This window comes from Phascolarctos cinereus, unplaced genomic scaffold (assembly GCF_003287225.1).
Source record: "Phascolarctos cinereus isolate Bilbo 61053 unplaced genomic scaffold, phaCin_HiC Scaffold_2;HRSCAF=192, whole genome shotgun sequence".
In the NCBI taxonomy this organism is placed as follows: Eukaryota; Metazoa; Chordata; class Mammalia; order Diprotodontia; family Phascolarctidae; genus Phascolarctos; species Phascolarctos cinereus.
Genome location: NW_027555625.1, coordinates 24430385 through 24453510, shown reverse-complemented (window position 1 = coordinate 24453510; position 23126 = coordinate 24430385). Strand labels below are relative to the sequence as shown.

Genomic DNA, 23126 nt, shown 5'->3' with positions numbered 1-23126 from the left:
TCATAATGTCATTGGGAGTCATAGAGGGTGCCAAATAAGTTGGAGGGCCTGGGGGTGATTTTTGTTATGTTTTTATTATCTTAAAAGAAGAAAAAAAATGAAGGAATACGTGACAGCATACAATCTTCATACTGGTTTTGTCTCCCAGTCTGATGTTCTTTCCAATCTGTATACACCTGGGACTCCTAAAGGACTGAAAGAACTATCCTTGATCAGGGAGGGGAGATATTAGAGTATAGTGGCAAAACCAATAGACTCATGGAAGAAATCTGCCTCTGCCCTAAAACTGGCTACATAACCTTGCACAAGAATCTTCATCTTTTTGTGCCTCATCTCTTCCTCTTAATAATCCATAGGTAGCACAATGAATAGAATGCTAAACTTGGAGTCGAAAATATTTCCTTTCAAATTCTGCCTCAGATTCTTACTGGCCATGTGATCCTGGGCAAGCTATTTATTCTTTCTCAGCCTCAGTTTCCTCAAATGTAAAATGAGGGTAATTAAAACTCACAGAGTTTTTGTGGAAATCAAGTGAAATTTGTAAAGCACTGTGCCAACTTTTAAAGGGCTATATAAATGCTATCCATAATTATCATTGCTTTAATATATGCATCTACTCAAGTATATGAGAGGGAGCATGGCATGGCAAATAGAAAGTTAGCCTCAAAGCCAAGAGACCTGGTTTCACATCCCATCTCTGACACCTACTTGCCATGTGACACTAAGCAAATGCATTAGACTCTTAGTGCCCTAAACAACTCTCTAAGACTAACATGCAGTGGGGCAGCTAGGTGGCACAGTGGATGGAGCACCGGCCCTGAAGTCAAGAGGACCTCAGTTCAAATCTGGCCTCAGATCAAACACTTGACACTTACTAGCTGTGTGACCCTGGGCAAGTCACTTCACCCCAATTGCCTAAAATGCAGGAAAGATGTCAACGTACATTGGAAAAGGGAGTCCCTCACCAGGATCTCCAAATACTGATGAAATCACAGGCTGAGATGAAATATATGCATACATGCATATGCATATACACACATATATCATGTACATAATCATGTGTATATCTGTCGCTTCCTCCAATAGAATGTAGTTTCCTTAAATACAGGTATTGTCTCATTCTTTGCCTTTGTGTCCCCAGTGCCATGCATGGTGCCTGGCACATAGAGGGACTTAATAGATGTTTGTTCCTTGATTGATTAAGCATGCAAACAAATATCAATACTCAAACATGAGCATGGACTTGAAGAAAGCTGTTGTCATCAAGTGCTAGTATATAAAGAGCCTATTACGTGCCAGGCACTTTAAAATTATTATCTCATTTGACCCTTACAACAATCCTGGGAAGTCAGTGCTATTATGACCCCAATTGTATAAATGAGGAAACCGAGACAAATAGAAGCTGAGTGATGTGCCCAGGGTCACACAGTTAGCAGCTAAGACTGGATTTGCACTCAGGTCTCCCAGACTCCAGGCCCAATACTTTAAGCATTATAACACCTAGGTGCCTCAGGAAGACCTGGGTAAGATAGGAACTGCACAAGATGGATGAGAGGACTTGGGCAGGTTATGCTCTGCCCCTGTGGAGGTTTCATTCACACTGAAAAAGTCATATGACCACCGAAGTCTTCAAATGTGGTTCTCACATATCAGTGTAAACAAGGGTCTGTGATTCTGTTGGTGAGAGAATGCCTGTGGGGTCCTCCCCTCCAAGCAGATCTCAACCTAATCTGAAGAGTGGTAGACAATCTCGGAGAGCCACCTCAGCCTCAAAGGAGTTGTGATTTGTCCATAGCCATTGGGCTATTAGGTATCAGAGGCCAGATTAAACCCATGTCTCCTGACTCCAAGTTCAGAACCCTCTACAATAGGGTAATGCCTCTATGACTTACAGAGAGGAAGAATCAAGGCAGGGGAAATAGCAGGAGCCAAGGCTCAGAATTGGATGTGATGAGAGAAGGCATGAAGAAATGGTCTGGCTGGCACCGAGATAGCTCCTCATATCTGGATAGGGCTTCTTCATATTCAGCAGGAATGAGCCAATAGCGTCTCTGAGGCAAACACCACAGAATATTTTAGTGTCCTTGAAGGTCCAATTGAATGTCTGCTGGAAAAAGTGATTTCTTTCTTCTTTTCTATGTGCATTCAAATAGTTTTCCTCATAGCCTGGATCTAGGGAAACAGCTAACAGGGCAGGCTTCTTCTGCGTCCATTTTCCCACTGCCTTTGGGATTCCCATTCTGGGTAGGTAAGGATAAGGGAATGAGTGATCTAGGATTCACACACACACACACACACACACACATGCACACACACACACACACACACACGTATACACATACTATTTTGCTCTGAACTGCTTCCCCCCCCCCCCATTCCATGGCATCCCTCCCTGACCTGCCCCAAGAGTCACAAGGTTTTTTTAGTGCAGACATGTTTTATGGTTCTCGGTAACATTACATTCTCTTCCTACCCCATTCTCCAGTTTCTCACCTTCCAATGGAACACACTCATGGATGCTGTAACCTGTGAAAAAATTAAGAGTCACAAAAAATTGTACAAATGAGAGTGGACCTGGAGATGTGGTTCTTATATACCCCTTTCTCAAAGCAAGAACACACCTGATCTCTGCCTATACTACCTTCCCCAGAGGCAAGGACTGTGCATCTCCCAAACCAGACTAGGAGTTGTCTGTGCACAAAGACTATCTCCCAATCAGATCAATCATTTGCCAAGGATGGTGCCTAGTTCTCTTCACACTCCTGAAGTAAAGTTTCTAGGGCCTCTTCTTGGGCCACTAACCTTCAATATTTATTAAGTTGAAATAAATGAACAAAATTAAATGAATAAGGGCATAACTAGGATCCATATCAATCGGTAGGTGGAACAAAGCTAGCTGGGAGAACTACCATGTTGGATGAGCACCAGCATCAGAAAGATTAAGACAGGCTAGAAACGTGGGCCAAAACTAATATGATGAAATGCATAAAATCAGTGGTAAAGCTTCTAACAGCAGGATAGGGGAAGCATGATTATCCATAAATTTGTTTGAAAGAAGCTTTGGTGGAATTTTACTACATTGCAAACTCAGTTTGAGTCAATGGAATTACATGGCAGTTGAGAAAGTAATCATGGTTTTAGGTTGTATTCAGAGAAAAGCCCAGTGAGGAAGTGATAGTCCCACTGCCCTCTCTCCTGGTCAGCCCCCATGTGGAACACTATATTGTAGTCAAGACCACTTTCAGGAAGGGTACTGGCAACATGTAGCATATCAAGAAATCTACCATGATAGGATAGGAAGAGAATGAGAAACAACGTCATACAATAGTTTTAAGGAAAAGGGGAAGTTTGGCCTGGGGAAGAGAACAATAGGGGTAGCTATGGTAGAGCTATCACATGGAAGAGGAATTAAATTTATTCTATGTGGAGGGAAGGTAGATGAGGGGGCAGATTTTGTTTGTATGATAGAAAAAATCTAACTTTCAAAAGTAGAAAGAGATAATTCAGGACATGATGAGATCCCCATTCCTTTTGAACTAACTTGAGGCAGATTGATCATCAGAGACATTGAAGAACTGTTGTTCAGTCAGACACAATTTGGACAAGAAGACCATGGTAATCCCTCTGAACTCTGGAATTATGAGATTCTGTTGACAACGCTCTTTCTGACCGTTCAGAAGTAAGCAGCAGCTATGTGGTTTATACCCCAGGAGCAGAGGGTGACCTCAGTTCTAGCTTTTAGCCCAGACTGAAGCCTACTGAGAAATAACCAGGTCAGTCATCTCAGCCCAAAGGGAAACCTGCAATTTTGCCACTCTAAACCAGAAGAGCTTTCCATCTCACTGATAGCAACTGAGTCCAGCAGAAATCTACTGTAACTCAAACAGGGCAAGTCTACAAAACTGCTGCTCAGACCCAAATCCAGGTTTATAACTTGCAGAGCTCAGACAAGGAGGGTGGAAATCAGACTTGGCCCTGGATCAGACAACTTCAAGGCACTGAAAATTTACAGTTCCCCAACCTGAGCTGTCCTTGAGATCTTTGAAGAACAAAACACTCAATACTTTGACAAAGAAACAGGAACAGACCAGACACTCCCTCCTAGTGTGTGCAGTGCCCAGCAGTAACCTAAAGCTCAAAGTTAGGAAGTAGGCTTAAAGAATGAGCAAACCTCAGAAAGCATCCTACCGCAAAACCCACTATGGTGATAGGGACACTCAAGACACAAACCCAGAAGAAGAGAATGACTCCAAAACATCTACAAACAAAGCCTCAAGCAGAGAAAGGGAGAGACAGAGAGAGAGAGAGAGAGAGAGAGAGAGAGAGAGAGAGAGAGAGAGCGTGCTTAGGGACAGATTAAACTAGAATTCCTAAGAGATGAAGCAAAAGTTTATTAAAAGAGAGAGTTGAAAGAGTTTTTTGGGAAAGAAATGAGATCTATGGAACAAAGAATCAGAAATAGAATTAACAGCTTGGCACAAGAGGTACAAAGCCTTGCCCAAGCAATAAACTCCTTGAAAATTTGAATGGACCAAATAAAACTTAATGACTGAATGAAACCAGAAGAAATATTAAGACAAAATCAAAAGCCTGAAAAATAGAAGGAAATGTAAGGTGTCATAGCAAAACAAATTGAAGAAAGAGAATTTAAGAATGATTAGACTATCTGAGAATCATGACCAAAAAGAAAGAACCTAGACATCAAATCTCAAAAAATTTTCAGAGAGAAGTCCCCAAATCCCCTAGATCTAGAGGGTAAGGTGGAAATAGAAATCAAAGCTCTTTTTCGTTTCCCACACCCTCAAAAGCTGGTCAAATATCAATGTCTCCTATACCTTTCTGAACTCTAGTCTTGTCTTTTCCCCTCTCTCTCCATATACACACCTGTCTTCATTTTATTCCACATGATGAAGGATGCAGCATAGCTCAGCACCAGAATGACAACACCCAGGATGGTCAAGGTCACAGTCCAACACTTCTTTTTAGGATACTTCACATGGACTGTGGCAATAATAGGAAGAGTATAAAGGGAAGACAGTTAATGCAAATAGAAATCTTCCAGGTGACAATGGGGAGTATACCCATTGGGAAGTCTTCCTTATTGGTATATTCTGGAGAAGTTAGAAGAAGGGGGAGGGATCAACAGCATTTCACAGCCAATCCTCCTGGGACTCAGCCCAACCAACACAAACCTAAGCACTCACCAGGATATGCTTTTGGTGTCCCCAGCTCAATATGGTCCACTACACAGTCATAATTGGTCCCCGGGTCATCTGGTGGGAGTTCAATGGTGATTCTTTGGTAGAAGGTAGAATCAGCATTGGGCAAAATGCCTCTGGAGCTCTCCTTCCCAGCCACAATTATCTCCTTCCCCTTCTGCCAGTGCAACAGGATAGAGCTGGGGTAGAAACCAGTAGCAGAACAGCAGAGGGTGGTAATGCCATCCATGGCTTCATAGTGGGACACAGTCACCTCAGGGGGCACTAAAGGTAGAGGTCAGAAGAGAAGGTATCATGTGCCAATCTCAGTAGCATTTTCTGTTCCCTTTGTTACTCTTTTTTTTCATTTCTCTTATTGCCCAAGGCCTTAAGACTATAAGGTCTGGGAGGGCAAAGCACTGCATGATTCATTATGTACTTTCTCAGTGTCCACCTTATACCTCTACAGTGTCCTCTGTACATAGTTGATCCTCAACAAATGGTTGTTGATTTGTGGCCTCAGATACTTTCTAGCTTTGTGACCCTGGGCAAGTCATGTAACCCAGTTTGCATCAGTTTCCTCACCTGTAAAATGAGCTGGAGAAGGAAATGGCAAACCACTCCAGTAATAGCAGTAATACCAGTAATACCATCAGATTTCTAACCCAATTAAGAGGTCAATAGTCTTGTTTATTACAATAGGATTAAAAAACAGAATCTTCAACATGTTCTAGTGTTCATATCCATGATTTCATCTATGTGCTTATTCCCTTCAATAATGAGGATCACAAACCCTCAAGACCCCATAGTGATTGAAGCTGAAGCCAGGACTTTGACTTCTCACACACACCTGGGCATTGGCCACTATCAAGAAGATGGGAAAGGGTGGCCTGGATGTCCTGATGGGAATTGGGTTGGAAGACCAAGTACTCACCATTCTTCTTTATACTTGAGTGTTGCAGGATTTTTTTCATGGTGTTAATACAATATTCTTCCATGTAGTCTTTCCTCTGAGTGGTCCAGAAGGTACTTGTCAGAATCGCCTCGAAGGGCTGAGCCTCAGGCATAATCTGATTTCCCATCTCCTCATTCAGAAGGCAAAATTCCTGACCATCGACAGCACTCTGGATTTCATTTCCTATAAGGCTGTTTCTCTCAATCTCACAGAGTACACAAACCTGCAACGTGTGGTTCACTGGAGGGAATAGAGAGGGTTGAAAGGTAATATAATGATATGAGTACTGAACCTAGAGTCAGTATGAATCCTAGCTCTGACATTTACTGTCTGAATAACCTCGGGGAAATGACTTTACCTCCATTCCTCAGTATTTTCATTCATCAAATAGGCATAAAGGTCACTTCCATTCTTACCTGCAGAGTTGTTGTGAAGGAAATTATATATTAAAAGCAAGATAGAAATGTGAGCTATTATATTGATGTCACAGGAAGGCAGGGAACTTTGGAGTGTCCCATATTGTCAAGGGTTATCTTCTGAGATCTCTAAAGATGACCTGTTTATGTCAATTTCTTGAGCTCCTAAGGGAGGCAGATGCTCCCTACCTGTGAATAATCATGATCAAGGTAAGCTGGGAACTGTAGTTAAGAAAGAATAGCTTAGGGTCTTGATCATGTCAGAATGAGCCTGACCAGTTTCCTATTATATGAGCTTCCAGTCATCTTATCTTGGTGTATTACTTATGAATTTGTACCTGCCCCTTTTTTGTGAGTAATCCCTAGAAAAATAAACTGGTGGTTTAGAGGGTGTGGAAGCAGGCTAAGGAAGAAGCAGATGGAAGTAACTGCTATAATTAGGCATTGAAATACAATGGCCATGGCAAAAGAAGAAGACAGACAATGGTTGGTTGGTTAGTTTTATACAGCAGATTTCTGAATTCAGAAATCATGGAAGAACAGGGGGTTAATTGCTTCAAAGTGAAGTTCAATGATACAAACAATACAGAGGGTAGAGAAAAATGATAAACCTTGGGATGAAGACAAAGGTACCCCTGGAGTTCCTAGTACATAGCAGGCCCTCATTAAATGTTGATTGATTGATTGATCAGTTCCAAGAGAGGAAGCCAATACCTTGGGAAGCTGATGTGGTTCAGTGAGAGCTAAGTACTTCTCTTCTCCCTAGAGTGCTCTGAGATCCTGAATACTCAGCCCAATGGCATGGGCTCCTAGAAAGGAGGTCATTGGGCTCAATGGCGGGAAAGAGAGAAAGAAGAGAGAGGGAAGGAAGGATACATGGGAGAAGGGAAGAGTGGCTGACTAACCATCATGCTTGGTCTCATTCTGCATCAACTTCTTCAGGAACCAGAGGAAACTCTTCTCGTGATCCACTAACTTCTGCCGAATCTTTGCTATGAACTTGGCCCCCAGGGCCTGGGAGATCCAGGCCTCCTTGGCCATGAGCTGCTGGTTATGTTTGTCATAGGAGAACATCTGAACATCATCCAGAAAGTCCACCATGAAGTGGTCCAAGAGGGAGCTTCCTGTACCCACTGTTGTGAACTGTATCACATGTTTGTGGTGAGCTGTAGGACAGCAAGGGATGGGGAGAGAAGAAAAGAGGAGATCAGGTGTGGGGAGGAGGTCCAAAACCCATGTGCCTTCTCTCACTCTTCCCTTTGTCCTCCTGCTTCTCTTGGTCACCTCATGAAGAGAATAGCCACAGTGGATAGAACACTGGATTTAGAGTCAGAGAAACCCCAGTTCTAATCCTACATCAGACACTTACCATCTAGCCTCCCTGGGCAAATTACTTAACCTCTTTGTACCTCAATTTACTTATTTATAAAATAAAGGGATTGGACCTGAAAGGCTCCAAGGCCCCTTCAAGCTGTTATTGAATTATAGTATCAGGGATTAATTTTTGTTTCTTGAACTAAAACTGCGATTTCATCAGTGTAAGGGAAATTCCAGCATGGAAGCTCCCTCCATTGATGTAGATGAGCAACTAAGCTATAATGTTTAGTGCTAGGCAGTTACCTGGAAGACTGAGAAGCTAAATGCCTTGACCCTGATCATGCAGCTACTATGGATCCAAGTCAGGTGTCGAATTCAGGTCATCCTGACTCCAAGGCTGACCAGCTTTCCTCTCAGCCACACTGCTCAAGTGAATAGAGAAGTGAAAGCTCAAGAAAGGGAGTCAGGAACAGTGTAGACACTGAGTCCTTCTTGCCAGTGATTTGCCTGTGAGGGCATTGGGATATCTGGCTCCCAGGTTTCATCTGCCTGTGGTCATTATTAACACCATTTTTCCATTTTTCCTCTCTGGGCTTGATGCTGGACTGTGATCTGAACTTACCGAGAAGAAGCCCAGGGGCAGTTGTTTACTTCCTTATGACTTTAGGAAAGGAGAATGAAATCAAGATGGTGAAGTGCGAAGTAATAATTTAGCCTTAGCTTCTCAAGAATCTCCTCTACAATGATCTAGAAAACAGTCCAAACTGAATTCTAATCATAAAAACCAAAAAGAAGTTACAGTGAGTCATTTTTTCTGGACCAGGACAGCTTAAGAAGAGAGATACAGATCTCTATGGACCTTGGGGTAGGGGCTGGACAGGAGCCCAGAGGCAGCAGGCTGTGGTGGTGGCACACCAGTGCTCAGGGACAATGAGGGAACTGATCACCTAAGCAGAAAGAGATCCCAGGGGACCCCTATATCAAGAATAGGAGCAGGAATTGGCGCCATTTGGTATTTCTGTCAGTCATTGCTCCATTTCAGGTCACAGTTCCAGGTGGAGAGGAGCAATCATGGTCACAAAGCAGCAAGGACTTTACCTGTATACAGAATAAGGAACAAGATCCGGAACCCTAGCTGTGTGACTCGAAGCCCAAGAGCACAGCAGGGACTCCGTCCTGACCTTCAGCCCCACACGTAAGCTTACAGTGAAACAAGCTAGGACAGGAGGCCAAGACCAAGGGAAAATCAGCTGTTCAGTGGCTCTGAACCTACAGAACCTCCCAGTATTCTGTGACTGAGTCCAGTAGCTGAGTATGGAAACTCAACCACACACAAGCCAAGAAACCCAAAGTGAGTCAGGAATTTGTGAAGCGCAGACCAGGAGGAAAGCAGACAGCTCTTCCCATATTACACCACTTCGGAGGCACCAAAAACTTACAGGTCCCCCAGAACAACTTGTGAAATCAGCAGAAGTACATAAAGGACAGAAGTTCAGGCCAGTCATCTTCCCCTAGAAATGAATAGAGCCTAACTCTGACACAAAATTCAAAGTTGACAATAGACTGGGAAAATAAGCAAACACGTGCACACACACACACACACACACACACACACACACACACACACACAATATCTGACCAGAAAAAGCTATTATTGTTGCAGTGAAGCTCAGAACACAAACTCAGAAGAAGACAATGACTTGAAAACATCTACAAACAAAGCCTCAAAGAAAGAAAAATGCAGATTGGATACAAGCCCAACAAGAATTCCTAGAAGAGTTAAAGAGTTTTTGGTTTTTTAAGGAACAAGTAAATTATTTTTAAAAATCAAATAAGAGTGGCTAGGAACAGATTGATAAAATAAAGAAGAGCTATGCAAGAAAACTATGAAAAAAATTAATAGCTTGGCAAAAGAAGTACAAAAATATGGAAAAATAACTTCTTAAATATCAGATTTGGCCAAATGTTAAAAGAATACAATATAATACTGAAGAAAGTACTTCTTTAAGAATCAGACTTGAACAAATAGTAAAGGAGGCACAAAACCTCACTGAAGAAAAGAACTCCTTAAAAATTATAATTGGGCAAGTGGAGACATGAAGAAACTATAAAATAGTCAAAAGACTAAAAGTAGAAGAAAATATGAATGATCCTGGAAAATAGATCTAGGAGAGATAATTCAACCATCATTGAACTACCCAAAAGCCATAAAAAAGAACCTAGACATATTTAAAGATATTAGAAAAGAAAGCTACCCAGGTATCTTAAAACCAGAGGACATAGTAGAAACTTAAAGAATCCACTCGTCACCTCCTGAAAGAAATCCCAAATTGAAAACTCTCAGGAACATAATAACCAAAATCTAGAACTCCCAGGCCAAGAAGAAAATAAGGAAAGTGGTCAGAAAGCAATAATTCAAATACCACAGAGCCATAGTCAGGATTATACAAGATTTAGCAGCTACTACTATAATGAAACAGAGGGCTTGGGATATGATATTAAACAAGTCATTGTACCTCTTGGGGCCTAGGGGAAGCATTTCCTTCACACTCACTTTCATCAACATCATCATCATCATTGCAATGTTCTCAGCTTTTTCAATGAGATTCAGATAGAAATTGTCCTAAGACTAATTCCCTAGCTGGCTCACATTCCTTTGTATTTAACACGTTGGGGATTATTACACACACGGATAAAATAATTGTTTCATACATGAATAAAATTATTACAATGTAAATTGTAATTCAACGTAAATTCATCCAATGTAGGCTTACTGAAAGAAGCTTCAATATGATGCCAGCAGCAAATGGGACCACACAGGTATGCATTTCACCCTGCTGGTGGGAGTATCAGCGGGAGCAGAAGTGGCAGTAGTCATAGTAATACTAATAAAGGCAGTATGTTATGATGCAGAGTCAAACTTGGAGTCAGGAGGATCTGGGTTCAAGTTCTGTCTCTGACATATATTGGCTATGTGACACTGTTTAAGTCATTTGGCCTTTCAGTGGCCAAGGCAACAATTTCCTGAGACTAAGCTTCAGAACAGGTGCTGATCTGAATTGATAGTGGGAGGTTCCTCCTCAGGAGTTCTAAGGCAATGAAACTGCATGTCTAGAACAACAGTAACAACAGTCACTGGCATTTCTACAGTGCTTTAAAGACTGAAAAATGCTGTGCTTGAATTGGCTCCTTTGAATCTCTCCTACAACCTTGTGGAGTAGGTGCTAGTTGAACACTGGAGATGCCTTTGGTTCAAAAAGGGATCAAATAAAATTATTTTCCATAGAACTCCAAGCAGGTGTCCAGTGGAGTGTGGTCTCTACCTGTGAGATATCACCCCTGTCTTCTCCTGTTTTCCCTCCTCCCTCTTTTTAAATTTCCTCAAAGTTGATTAACTTTTCCTTCTTCATCCTCCCTTCCTTATTTGGCAGCCTGGGAGCTCACCCTATTCTTCTCACCCTATTATCTAGATAAAAGCTTAGGACTGACTCTTTGGGTCCTTGAGTTCCTGTACCTTAAACAAAGATTGTTAACTCTCATCCCTTTCCTCTTCACTTTACCCTTGTAGACTAGGTCCCCACCTAGCCCTAAATCCTTTTGATTCAATTCATACTTAGATATGAAGTAGAGCCATGTTCAGTCTCTAAGGTCAAATCTCACTTTTTCCTGGAAGATTGCCCTGAACTACTATTTGGTAGAAGGGAAGCATCCCATCAGATGCCCTTATGTTTGTAGTCATAATAACCTTGTTAGTTTGCCTACTTGAGTGTCTTCTACCAATATCAGGACTCTTCCACTAGGGTAGTGACTGAGGGACACCCCATCAGATACAGACCATGATGCCTTCCATCCTTCCTCCCTCATGCTCCCCTAGACTCACCTGCCTGTATTCCTGTTAGAGAAAGTACCCCCAAAATGATCAGCAAGGATGAGAAAGACCCCCTCCTCCTCTTCCTTCTCCTTTGATTGGCCATCCCTTTCCACTGGTAATTGCCTGGCACCTGCAACCACACTGTAGTTGGAGGAGGCTCCACTCTCCAAACCCTGTACCCCAGCAGCATCCAAAAGAGAAATAAGAACTCTATATAAACATTAGCTCCCAGCCCCTCGTCCCTGCCTTATTTTGGATTGGCCCTGCCCAAGACTAGGCCTCCTATCATTGCTGGCTGGGATATCTGTTGCTAGGCAGAACCCAAGCATGTCTGGCAACCTTGAAAGCAGAAATGAAATGGAGTCTGTGGTGAGAACAGGAAACTCTAAAACAGAGTCACCATCAGGTGTTGCTGGGAAGTATAGGGAGGGAGTGTGGGACCATAAGCCATCTGTAACTGTTGTTTAAATTTAGAAAGTGCTAGGATTCATGATGGACACAATGATCCAGCCTAGAGGACCTTCATTACAGTATCCTTTAGGAGTGTGTGTGTGTGTGTGTATGTGTGTATGTGTGTGTGTGTGTGTGTGTGTGTGTGTGTGTTCCTTTACAACTGATAAGGTTTACTTGTTCACATTTCTGCAGGCGGAGAAACTCAGCAAGGGAAGGGGCCTCTGAGGTGAACCAATTCAACCTGGCCCTGACAAAGAATCCCTTCTATACCTTCCTCAATGAGTGTTCACCCAACCTCAGCTTGAAGATATCTAACAATATGTTCTGATGCTCCCTGTTTTCTAAAACATCCAATTCCATTGAAGGATTGTTCTGGTTATTAACAAGCTTTTTCCCCCTTATATTGAAGTGAAATCTCTGTAATTCTCAACCATTGATCCCAGATCACCCTTTCTGGGACTAAGCTCAAGGCTAATTTCCTCTGATGAAACCCCTTGTGTATTCTCTCACTGTCTAGGATTCATAAAGGATCACAGATTTAGAGGAAGAAGGGAGCAATTAGGCTATTTAGTACAACTCTTTCATTTTACATTTGAGGAAACTGAGGCCTTTTCCAAGGTCACACTAGATAGTCACTGGTAAAGTCAGGATTTGAACCCAAGCCCTTTGATTGCAAATTGAGGACTATTTTCACTGCACCACACTGCTTTCTACAGCAAAACTCCCTCTTCACTTGTCCCCTTGAGCCTTTTTCCAGGATAAAGTAAAATTGGAAGTTGAGTTCTCATAATTAGAACTCTTATTTAGTGAAATCAGTAAGTCAGCACCAACTGGTCCCCCCCAGACATCACTGGAGATCTTTAAACAAAGGTTAAATGACTACGTTCTAAGGGCATCGTAGAAGGCTGTCTTGTTCAGGTAGACTAGGTAGCCCCTGAGGTTCTTTCCAACTCAACAAATCCATGACTCAGTAAAGTTTTCTCTTCCTCTGAATGCCTTACCATCTCGGTCTCTGTGGTCACTTTAATCTTTTCCACTTTCTCTATCAAAGAGAGCCCCAGTGCTTGGGGATTCCCTCATAACTCAACAGTATGGTGTCTAGTGACCTCAGTAGGGGAAATGAGCAGAATCAAATGTCAAGGTGGTGTTGGGTAGGGGTGGGGGGAAAGCCAAGCCACAGACTGTGGTACACATTGAAAACGAGGACATCCAAGAACAGTTCATTCAAGAATTATAGGATCATAGATTTATGTCTCGAAAGGACCTTAGAGGTCATCTATTCCAAATATCTCACTTGATGGTTCAGGGAAAAGAAGCCTAAAGAGGTAAATCCTTTGTCAAAGTATTACCCTAACTTATATGCCAGACTTTAAGGCAATGTGAAGTTTCAGTACAGCTATGATTAAGATGGGTCAGATTCTGTCAACCAATGATACGATACAATCTATTTGGGGAGAGGGTTCCATTGGGTCTCTTGACCTTCCATGAATTGGTATGCTACTGGTGTAGAGGATTTGGACCCTCTATTGGCTATACCTTGCTCTCTTTGAATGACTGGGCACTTTTTTCTAGTCAAACATGTCTATGGTGACTTTTATATGACTTTTGTTCAAGCTTTCATTTGCAGTGTGGTCCAGGTGGGTCATATCCACCATGCACTATTTCATTGCTCATTTGGTGACATCATCAATGCTTCAGACACTCTAATTCACAGTTCAAGGCCATACAACATCACCAAAATAATATTGGTTCTAAAAGAGGAGGAGCTTTTTTAAAAGGAGGAGTTTGGGGTCAAAGAACTTGGCAATTTTTCAAAGGCCAATTGATCTATTCTTTGCCTATTGAACTTTAGGCCTAGACACACTAGATCAATTTCAGTATATGTCACCAATCCTTTAAAAGGCTGGGGACTATAAGATTAGAGAAGAACATGTTGAGCATGTGCTTCCCCTTCTCCAATTCTTCCCGGAACTTTCATTCAGGGGAAGGGCCTAAACCAGGTCCTTCCCATCCCTCAACCCCACACCCTTTTTAGCTCCTTTTGTGTTGTCTTTCCACATTACAATGTAATGCAATCCATGATGACAGGGACTGGTTTTTTTTCCCCTTATATTTGTATCCCCAGTGCTTAACACGGTTGCCTGTAGTAAGTAAACAATTAATGTTTGTTGAGTGACAAACTTGTGACATTTACAAAGTTTGAGAGACATAGTGCCTGGGTAATTAAATCATTTTTATTAACAATGCCAGTATGATTATTAATAAAAAGGATGGTCATTTGGCCATCTCTTTTAGACCAAAGATCCCTCCTGACAATAGGCTCACAGTTTATATGCCTTGGAAGAGCAGGTGTTCTTGAAGGTGTAATCACTCTTATAGGTTAACAATTAATGAGAGAATAAATATTACAATGAGAGGTTGGGCTATAATACAACGAGGGTCTTGGGGTACATGACTTGAATCACCCAAATCTCAGTAAAAGAGACTAATCAATTTCCCTACCACCTGTCTGACAAAGGGAGAATCCACATTTTCCCAGATCTATCAGAACAACCACAGTGAGCAGGAATGTATCCATTAGCCTAAACTTAGAATTTCTTCTACTGTCTTTGATTAGATCTCAGCTATCTTGGCTGGGTAAGTCTTTCAGAAAGATTTCCCACACTGGTTGATTTTTGGATGAAGAAGTAGAAAAGGGGAAAAATCTTGGTCTCAATACAATAATTAGTTCTTAATAGAAGAGAAAAATAATCATTTCTCTCAGACTAATTGTGTTCAGCCCCTAAGCTAAAGCTGTGAGAGATAAAAGAGAAGTAAAAGGTCTATTCAGCCCAAATCCTTAAGAGACCCTGCCCTAGTTAGGAGAAGAGCCACCGTTTTGAAACAATTACTACTTTGCTATGTTGATAGATATGTGATCTCTTCCATGAGAGTCATTCTTCCCATGGAGCAGAGAGCAATGCATCCATTCCTACTCATCCTGTGTGACTCCTGGCCATGTCCTCTGGTAGATCCTCCCGCAGTGGTTCACTGAACATGCTGGGGGCCTTCCTTCAGAAGAACAACTTTCTAAAGCCATAACGATTAAGAAATTTGTTCCTGACATCAAGCCTAAATATGTCACCTCTTTGCTACACATCCACCTATTGTTTCTGGTTCTGCCCTCTGAGACCAAGCAGAGTAAATCTAACCTATCTTAATTTGGCAGGGACTAGGGTGATAGGACTCTCTATTTTCCAGAGGGACTCAGTGTTCCTTTGCACCCCTCTATCCCCTACTTCATCCTAAGTGTTGATGATCTTCCTTCTATCCCCCCTTTGAAAAACATTCTTAACCCTGCCTCTGACTGAGCTGAAAGAAGTTAGGGGCAGTGGGCTCAGTGGTCTCTCTCAGCCCTGGCCTAGAGCTTGATGCCTCACCTGGGAGGGCTCTCCCTCCTGTAGCCTCCTCAGAATGTCTTATGAGTGTATCATAGTCTAATTTGGATCCCAGTTCTTTGTGCCCATGGCTCAGCTCCCTCTCTGGATTATGAGGCCCTTGAGGGCAGGGAGCAAAGGTTTCTTCATATTTCAAACCTTGGGTCCCAATCTAGCGCCATCTTGGTAGGCACTATTTGTGGGATGAAACATTTCTCCTACAAGTCCCACCTACAAGGACCCTCCCCAGAGGAGTCAGCTCAGGCCTCATGCTGCTTCATATTTGGACTTAAAATATCTGCCATGACGCCATGCATTACCACATACTCTCCCCAACATGGTCCTCCAAATCCCATCCTGAGGCCATAGTCCATATTTTCTGGGGGAGTGAAAACTCATCATCTCTAGCTTCCTATCCTGTTACACTCCAATCATCTTCTTACCATAGAAGGTGTCAACTGGACCAGAACCAGCCTCTAATCTGTAGGTGGCTGGATCCAAATAAAGAGAGCAGGCTAGAGACAGGAAAGTCAGGACACAAACGGTAGTTTAATTAATTTCAGAGAGAGGAAAATGACATTTGCAAACAGAAAACCCCCTCCTAAAAAGGAGGGCTTAACATACTCGACTAAATGCAGCTCTTACATACATTCAAGGCTGGACCATGACATAATCATTTTTAGCTCCTGAGTTATTCTCATGGGCCCTGTGGGAACAGTATCTCAAGTCTTTGGGGTAGTGCCCACTCAACCAGAGTTCTGTGATGGGAACAGGAGTGCAGTGCCTGTTAGTGACAAGGAACAGGGACTGTGAACATCTGGTGCTGGTCCTAAATCCCTCAGTGAACATCTGGTGCTGGTCCAAGCAATATACTTTGCCAGAGGGTGACATCATCTTGAGCACAAAAGATTATTGTTATGTCAAGTTCAGGACACAGCCTGCCTGCTGGGTCTTAGCTCTGGGAAACAGGGTATCTCAAAAATATTTTGACAAAGGTAAGACCCCACCCCCATCCTTCATTCCACCTCTTGGTTGGGAACAGTAATCAAATTAACACTATCCATTCCCCAACAGCTACATTGCTTGGTTTGGATTCCACCATGGCTCCAGGAAACACAGCATCTTTAGAGTTTGCCTCAGCTTTGGCATTCACACCTCCTTGGTGCCCTCCTTACTTTCTGTCCCTCTGACTGAGGATTTGCAAGTGGAGCAAAAACCTCTTCTCGAAGCCTCCATTTAAGAAAAGCTCACAGGCTAGCCATGTTTTCATTTCCCACCAGCCACTTCCCTTTGTACTGGACTCTATGATGCCCCCATATCTAGTACCTTCTTCCTCCCCATTTTCTACCTTTCAGCTTCCTTTTCTATATTATCTTCCTCCATTAGATTGTAAACTCCTTGAGGGCAGAGATTTCCTTTTTTTTTTTCATATTTGTATCTCCAACACTTATCAGAGTGCCTGGCACATAGTAGGCGCTTAATAAATATTTGTTATCATTCCCATCAATCAGTTGCCCTATAACTCCAATCTCTATCCCTGAGACTCCCCATCAAAGCCTCCTTCTCTAGCCACCATTCTCCTATGTGTGTTGTTTACTCTCACTAAGATATAAACTCTTTGGGAAGAAGAGTCTATATTCTTTTGGCATTTGTATCCCCAGTAGTTAGTAATGCCTGACCCATATTAAACATTTTTAAATGTTTAAATTTAAATGTTTAAATTCATTCATTTATTCCAGCATTCACCTGGCATTTGAGTGTATATGCCTGAGGTTGGAGTTTTCTTGGGGAGAATGATGGCAGTGCCACCTCATACCCAAGTGTCTATCACCTGCTTGCCAACATCCTTGGGCAAATCATTTACCCTCTTTGTGCCCAGTTTCCTCACCCATAAAATGAGGGGGTTTGACTAGATGATCTATAAGGTCTCTTCCAACTCTCTAGTGCTAATCCTAAAGTCTATAATGTGAAAGGGAAATAATTTCAAATTAATCCTCTGGAAAGAGCAAGGCAGAGAGCTGATCTGAGCCAACAGCTCAGCACTCTGTCTCAAGAGGTTAGAATGGGGAGACAGAATCTGGGCTGAGCCTACACAGAAAATCAAGTGGTCTAGAGCTCTTGGTCCAAGAACTCACAGCCTTCCCTCCTTTAATCAGTTGCTATGGTCAGAATAGCTGAGTATTGAGAGCTAGGGGAAGTGGGGAAGGCATGGGGAAAGGAGGGAGGGGAATTCATAACCTGAAGTTTTCTCCAGAATTAATAGGTTTTTATTCAGAAAGCCAACAATGACAGAAACAGAGAAGTAAGCTTATCCTCTCTCCCCAACCCTCCCTCATAATCCTCAAAACTCCTCCTCTCCCAACCTGAAAGAACCCAAATTCTCTCCCTCCTCCTGACCCATAACCACTCTTTTAACTGTAAACTCCCTCCTCCACAACCTCCTCAATTCTCCAGATTTCTCAGGAAGTCTGAATTGCCTCTCTCCTTTCAACCTACAAGCTTCCTCCTTCAGAATCGTCAATTGCTTCCCCCATTGTTTTTAATTCACAAAGATCCTTCTTTTCTAAATTTTCATTGAATTGAATTGAAGCCCTGAGCCCTCTCAATTCTTCCTGCCCTATTAATATACAGCTGCCTAAGCATACCTCAGCAAAGAGTCACCACCTACCAGGACTCCATTCCTCCTCCTCTGACCTTCACTAGTTGGATTTAGATAGTGCCTTGGAACGCATGCTTTCTTCTCTGAGGGTCTGGCTTCCCCCTCTATGAAATCTCTCAAGCCTATTATTTTACTCTCAAATGCTCTGTGGTGCTCCTCTATGTCACATTTTTCCAGACTCCAAACTCCTGAAAGAGGTCAGAACTGTCTTCTCTTTCTCATGATCTTTTTTCTTTTTTATATCCCAAGTCTCAATACCCCCATATTCTGTATTTACTTTAACAGAGTTCAATCTTGATTTTGAAGGAATACTACTGTGCTATAAAAATGATGAGATCAATGATTTTAGAAAATCGTGAAAAGAGTTGCATGAAATAATGAAGAGCGAAATGAGCAGAACCAAGAGAACACTGTACACAGAAACAACAATATTGTTTTAAGAACAACTTTGAGTGAATAAGTTATTTTATCTGTTATAAATACCCAAATTAACTATAAAGGACATATGAAGAAAGATGCTATCTGCATCTAGAGAAAGAATTGATAAATAGAAGTATATAGAGAATAATTTTTCATATATATGTATACATAGACACACACACATACACACACACACACACACATATATATATATATATATGTATACATAGACACACACACATACACACACACACACACACACACACACACACACATATATATATATATATATATATATATATATATATATACGTATTTGTGTCTAATGGTAGCCATCTCTAGGGCAGGAGAGGGAGAGAAGAAAAAAAGAAATATACGTGATAATTTTGTTGTATATTTGAAAGGAATAACAAGTTGTGCATAGTAGATTTGCAGTTTCATGTACAATCATCTTTTTATTGTACTTTGTTATAGAAATCTTTGTTTTATTCCATAAATTAAAAATAAAATTTAAAAAAGAAGTAATAGATGTTGATTCTGCTTAATGATGTGAAGGAAAGGAGGAGGAAAGGAGGGCAAGCTGAAAACATGTTGCTTTTTGATTGGGACAAGGCCCCAGGGTTAGGACTCCTATCGCTACAGTGACTTGAACATATCTATATATGCCTACTGACCTTTGCTTTAAGGGGTCTCTGAAGATACAGCTATCCATGAAAAGCATGACATTCAGTTGGAAGATCATTTGAGGAAGACCTACCTCCAAGCCATGGCATTATCTCAGAAGACTATGGAGAGGAACAAGAAATGGCTTTAGCAGCTTAAACGTTGAAAACTATATTGGCGGATAAGGTCTTGCTATGAAAACTTGATGTGTTGCGGAAGCCCAAGATAGCACATTGCTAGAGAACCACCCCATACCAAGTAGTGGAAAGAGTAGGTACTCTACTAAGCTACAGAATTACTCCAGAAAATTATTACAACCTTTCAAATATTATACATTTCAGTAATATATTGTCCATGGGAGAATATTACCCTACGCTTAAAAAGCTAGTAGAGGAACAAGAGTATAGGAGATGCATGAATTATATAATGCTATTACTCCCCAATTGCCTTGCACTCATTCTGAACATAAGATCCTTGAGGGCACAGACTGTTTCATATTTATTTTTGTATCTCCAGTACCCAGCACAGAACCCAAGATATAATTAACATTTCAAAAATGTTTATTGATTGGATAATGTTGTAGCATTGCCATTCAGCAAAGCACTATCATATGCTCAGTGCAGTGAGTAGAACCAGAAGACTGTGCACAGTAACAGCAACATTGTGCAATGATCAGTTATGATTGACTTAGCTCTTCTCAGTAATACAATAATCTTAGACAAGTCCAAAAGACTCAGGGTGGAAAATTTATCCACATCCAGAGAAAGAGCTGACGGAGGCAGAATACAGATCAAAGCATGCTATTTCCATATTTGGGTTTTTTGTGTTTTTTTTTCCTTTTGTCTGTTTCTTCTTTCTCAACACGACTAATGTGGAAATGTTTTACATTATTGCACATACATAACATATCAGATTGCTTGCTACATTGGGAAGTGGGGAGGGAAGAGAAGGAGGGAGAAAAATTTGGAATTCAAAATCTTTCAAAAAATGAATGTTAAAAATTGTCTTTATATGTAATTGAAAAAGGTATACTACTTTAAAAAAAAGACTTCATATACATCATCATTTTTGATCCTCACAACAATCTTGTCTATTAGGTAAGTACAGGTTTTTTTGGACTTGTGATTTCATCAGTATAAGGAACCCCTTCTCCCAATGGAGATACCAATTGTCCTGCCTTTTAGAGAGTTCCCTGGGGCATTGAGCAAAGAGCTCCCTAGGTCACACAGCCAGGAGACGCCAGTTTCAGAATTTGGGCCTAGGCCATCCTGATTACTAGGCCAGCTTTCTTATCCCCAGTTTATGGATCAGGAAACTGATCAGAGAAATTAAGTGATTTGACTGAACGTCACATGTGAAATTTGAACCCATGTCTCCCTGACTCCAAGTCCAGCACTAAATTCACTATGTCATGTTGCCCTTCTTGCCCATTCGCATGGCATGCTCCTATGATAGATTGACTGTCAGGCCTTTTAAGCTCGTTGGAAGCTCTTCTGATAGTTTTCCTGCTTTCTTCTATGATGGCAAAGCAGAAAACTGTGGTGGAAAGATGGTAAGGTTTTTAGCCCCAGCATCTGGGTTTGGATTCCCCAACCTCAATTTACCTTGTGTCCTTGGGCTAGTCACTTCGCTTCTCTTAAGCCTCACCTGTATAATGAGGGATCCATTCCAGCTCGAAAGCAATGGTCCTGTGCTTTAGGAACAGTATTTTGGATTTCCTATCAGTATTTATTGCAATTAGTGTTGAGTTTCTGAAAGCAGGGAAAACAGTAAATCAACAAGTATTTATTAAACACTTACTATGTGCCAAGCACCGGGCTACACACTGGGAATACAAATACTAGCAGAAAAACAGTCCCTCTCCACGCCCAAAAGCTTCCATTACACTGGGGGCAGAAGATACACTTGTCCACATGTATGCCTTCTCCTTAGGAAAGCTTCCACCATCGATTGTCAGTTGTCCTAGAGGGTTGTGGGCCAGAGATATCTGTGTGAGAGCAAGGCTGGCCTTTAGAGTCTCTAAGAAAGGAGGAGATTTAGAGCCCACAACCAACATCCCACTTGATTGAAAGACTAGTTGGGGACGCCTGTCCCCAATCCAGGCAGAACAGGACTGAGAGGAGCAAACAAGAGTCTAATGTCTGAGGTCTCTGTAGGAGCGCCAGGTAGGGCTTGGGATCCTACAAGGAGACATTGGGGTCCTGGGAAAACTCAAGATGTTGGACCCGTGGAGAATGATTACATATCAAGGAGTCAAGAGACTACCAGTCTACAAAATGGCCCTAGAAAAAGACATCTTAACCTGAGGCCTGAAAACTTATGTATGTGTATTGATATGTGTACATATGTTATGTGTGTATATTTAGGCACAGTAGACACCAGGCATGGAGTCAGGAAGGCTCATCTTCCTGAGTTCAAATCCAGCCTCAGACACTTATTAGCTTTGTGACCCTGGGCAAGTCACAACTCTGTTTGCCTCAGTTTCTTCATCTGTGAAATGAGCTGGAGAAGGAAATGGCAAACCATTCTAGTATCTCTGCCAAGAAAATCCCAAACGGGGTCATGAAGAGTTGGAAAATGATTGAACAACAGCAACAACTACACACACAGACACACACATGCACATGCGCACACACACACACATTACACTATAAAACTGTATTAAAATACGCTAAACTGTAATCTTATGATTTATTTTGTGCTTTTAAAAACATTATTCTAGAAAGGGTTCTGTAGGTAACCCAAGCCCCCTCCAAAGTTTCTGTTTCCCTGCCCTTTCTGTCCCTATGGCCATTCATTAGAAACAAGGTTGCTTTGAGCCATCTTACAAAGTAGGTTTAGTGCTTATAACCACGGCATGGCCCATTTCTCTTTCTGGAGAAGCCAGAGTGATTGTGAATTAGAGTCTGGAATGCCAGGAGCACTGGTCACCAGATTCTATTTTTCTCTCTCCAGGAGTGAGTAGCTATTCTTTCCTGTGCTTTTCTTTCTTTTTTTTTGGGGGGGGGTTAAATGTGTTTTATTTTAGACAACCTACATGACATGTTTTTAAAAACAATGCCTCCACTCCAAATAAATCAGGGTCAAAAATAAATGAATAAAGCTCAAGATGACATCAGTCCAAGTTTGTCCAAGTCCTGGTGTTGTGTAGACGACAAAAAGCAGCAGCCAGTTATGATGACAGGTGATTCAAAGCAATCAGCTGAATTTGTTAACATTTCTCCATTTCTAAACCATTCTTAAAGAAAATCGTATATGGAGTCACACCATCCTCACGGAAGTTCAAGAGAGCCACCATGCCATCTGGATTCATGTTTTCGCCTATGAAGAACTGATAGTTTTTAAAATTAGCAAGAATGTGTTTGTTTTGTTCTGCAGCTGCCATCATAAAAGGTTCTACTCTCTCTGGCTTGTGTTCTTCAAGTCTGCCTTTGATTGATTTCATGTAGTCTTTGATGTACTTTTTGCAGGATTCTTTTGTAAAACTAGTTTCTTGCAGATGATGGTTTATTACTATTTCAACTCCAGTGATTACAGTGGCATCTGTTCCTTCACCCTCAGGACCTTCAGCAAAGGCATTTCCACCGATGAGTGAATCATCAATGGTACCCTCTGTCCTACTGACCATCTTCTCCTCCACCTCCAGGCACAGCCCGTTCACGATCTCCCGGATCTTGTAAATGTCGGAGAACATCTCATCATGGCTGATGAAGTCCCGGTAGATGATCATGGAGGCGGAAGGAGGGAGGCGGCGGCGG

The 23126-nt window shown here is 41.8% G+C and overlaps 2 protein-coding genes across 2 annotated transcripts; both read right to left on the bottom strand.

Moving 5' to 3' along the window:
* Positions 1-55: 55 nt before the first annotated feature.
* Positions 56-12012, bottom strand: LOC110218460 (major histocompatibility complex class I-related protein 1-like). The gene is made up of 7 exons (XM_021001200.2): positions 11767-12012; positions 7475-7735; positions 6133-6393; positions 5205-5483; positions 4885-5001; positions 2494-2526; positions 56-2240 (listed from the first exon to the last, which is right to left on the bottom strand). The coding sequence occupies exons 1-7, from the start codon at positions 11945-11947 to the stop codon at positions 2185-2187; spliced, it is 1188 nt and encodes a 395-aa protein (XP_020856859.1). The 5' UTR covers positions 11948-12012; the 3' UTR covers positions 56-2184.
* Positions 12013-22372: 10360 nt separating this feature from the next.
* LOC110218405 (translationally-controlled tumor protein homolog) lies at positions 22373-23126 on the bottom strand. Its single transcript, XM_078149008.1, has one exon. The coding sequence runs from the start codon at positions 23096-23098 to the stop codon at positions 22580-22582; it is 519 nt and encodes a 172-aa protein (XP_078005134.1). The 5' UTR covers positions 23099-23126; the 3' UTR covers positions 22373-22579.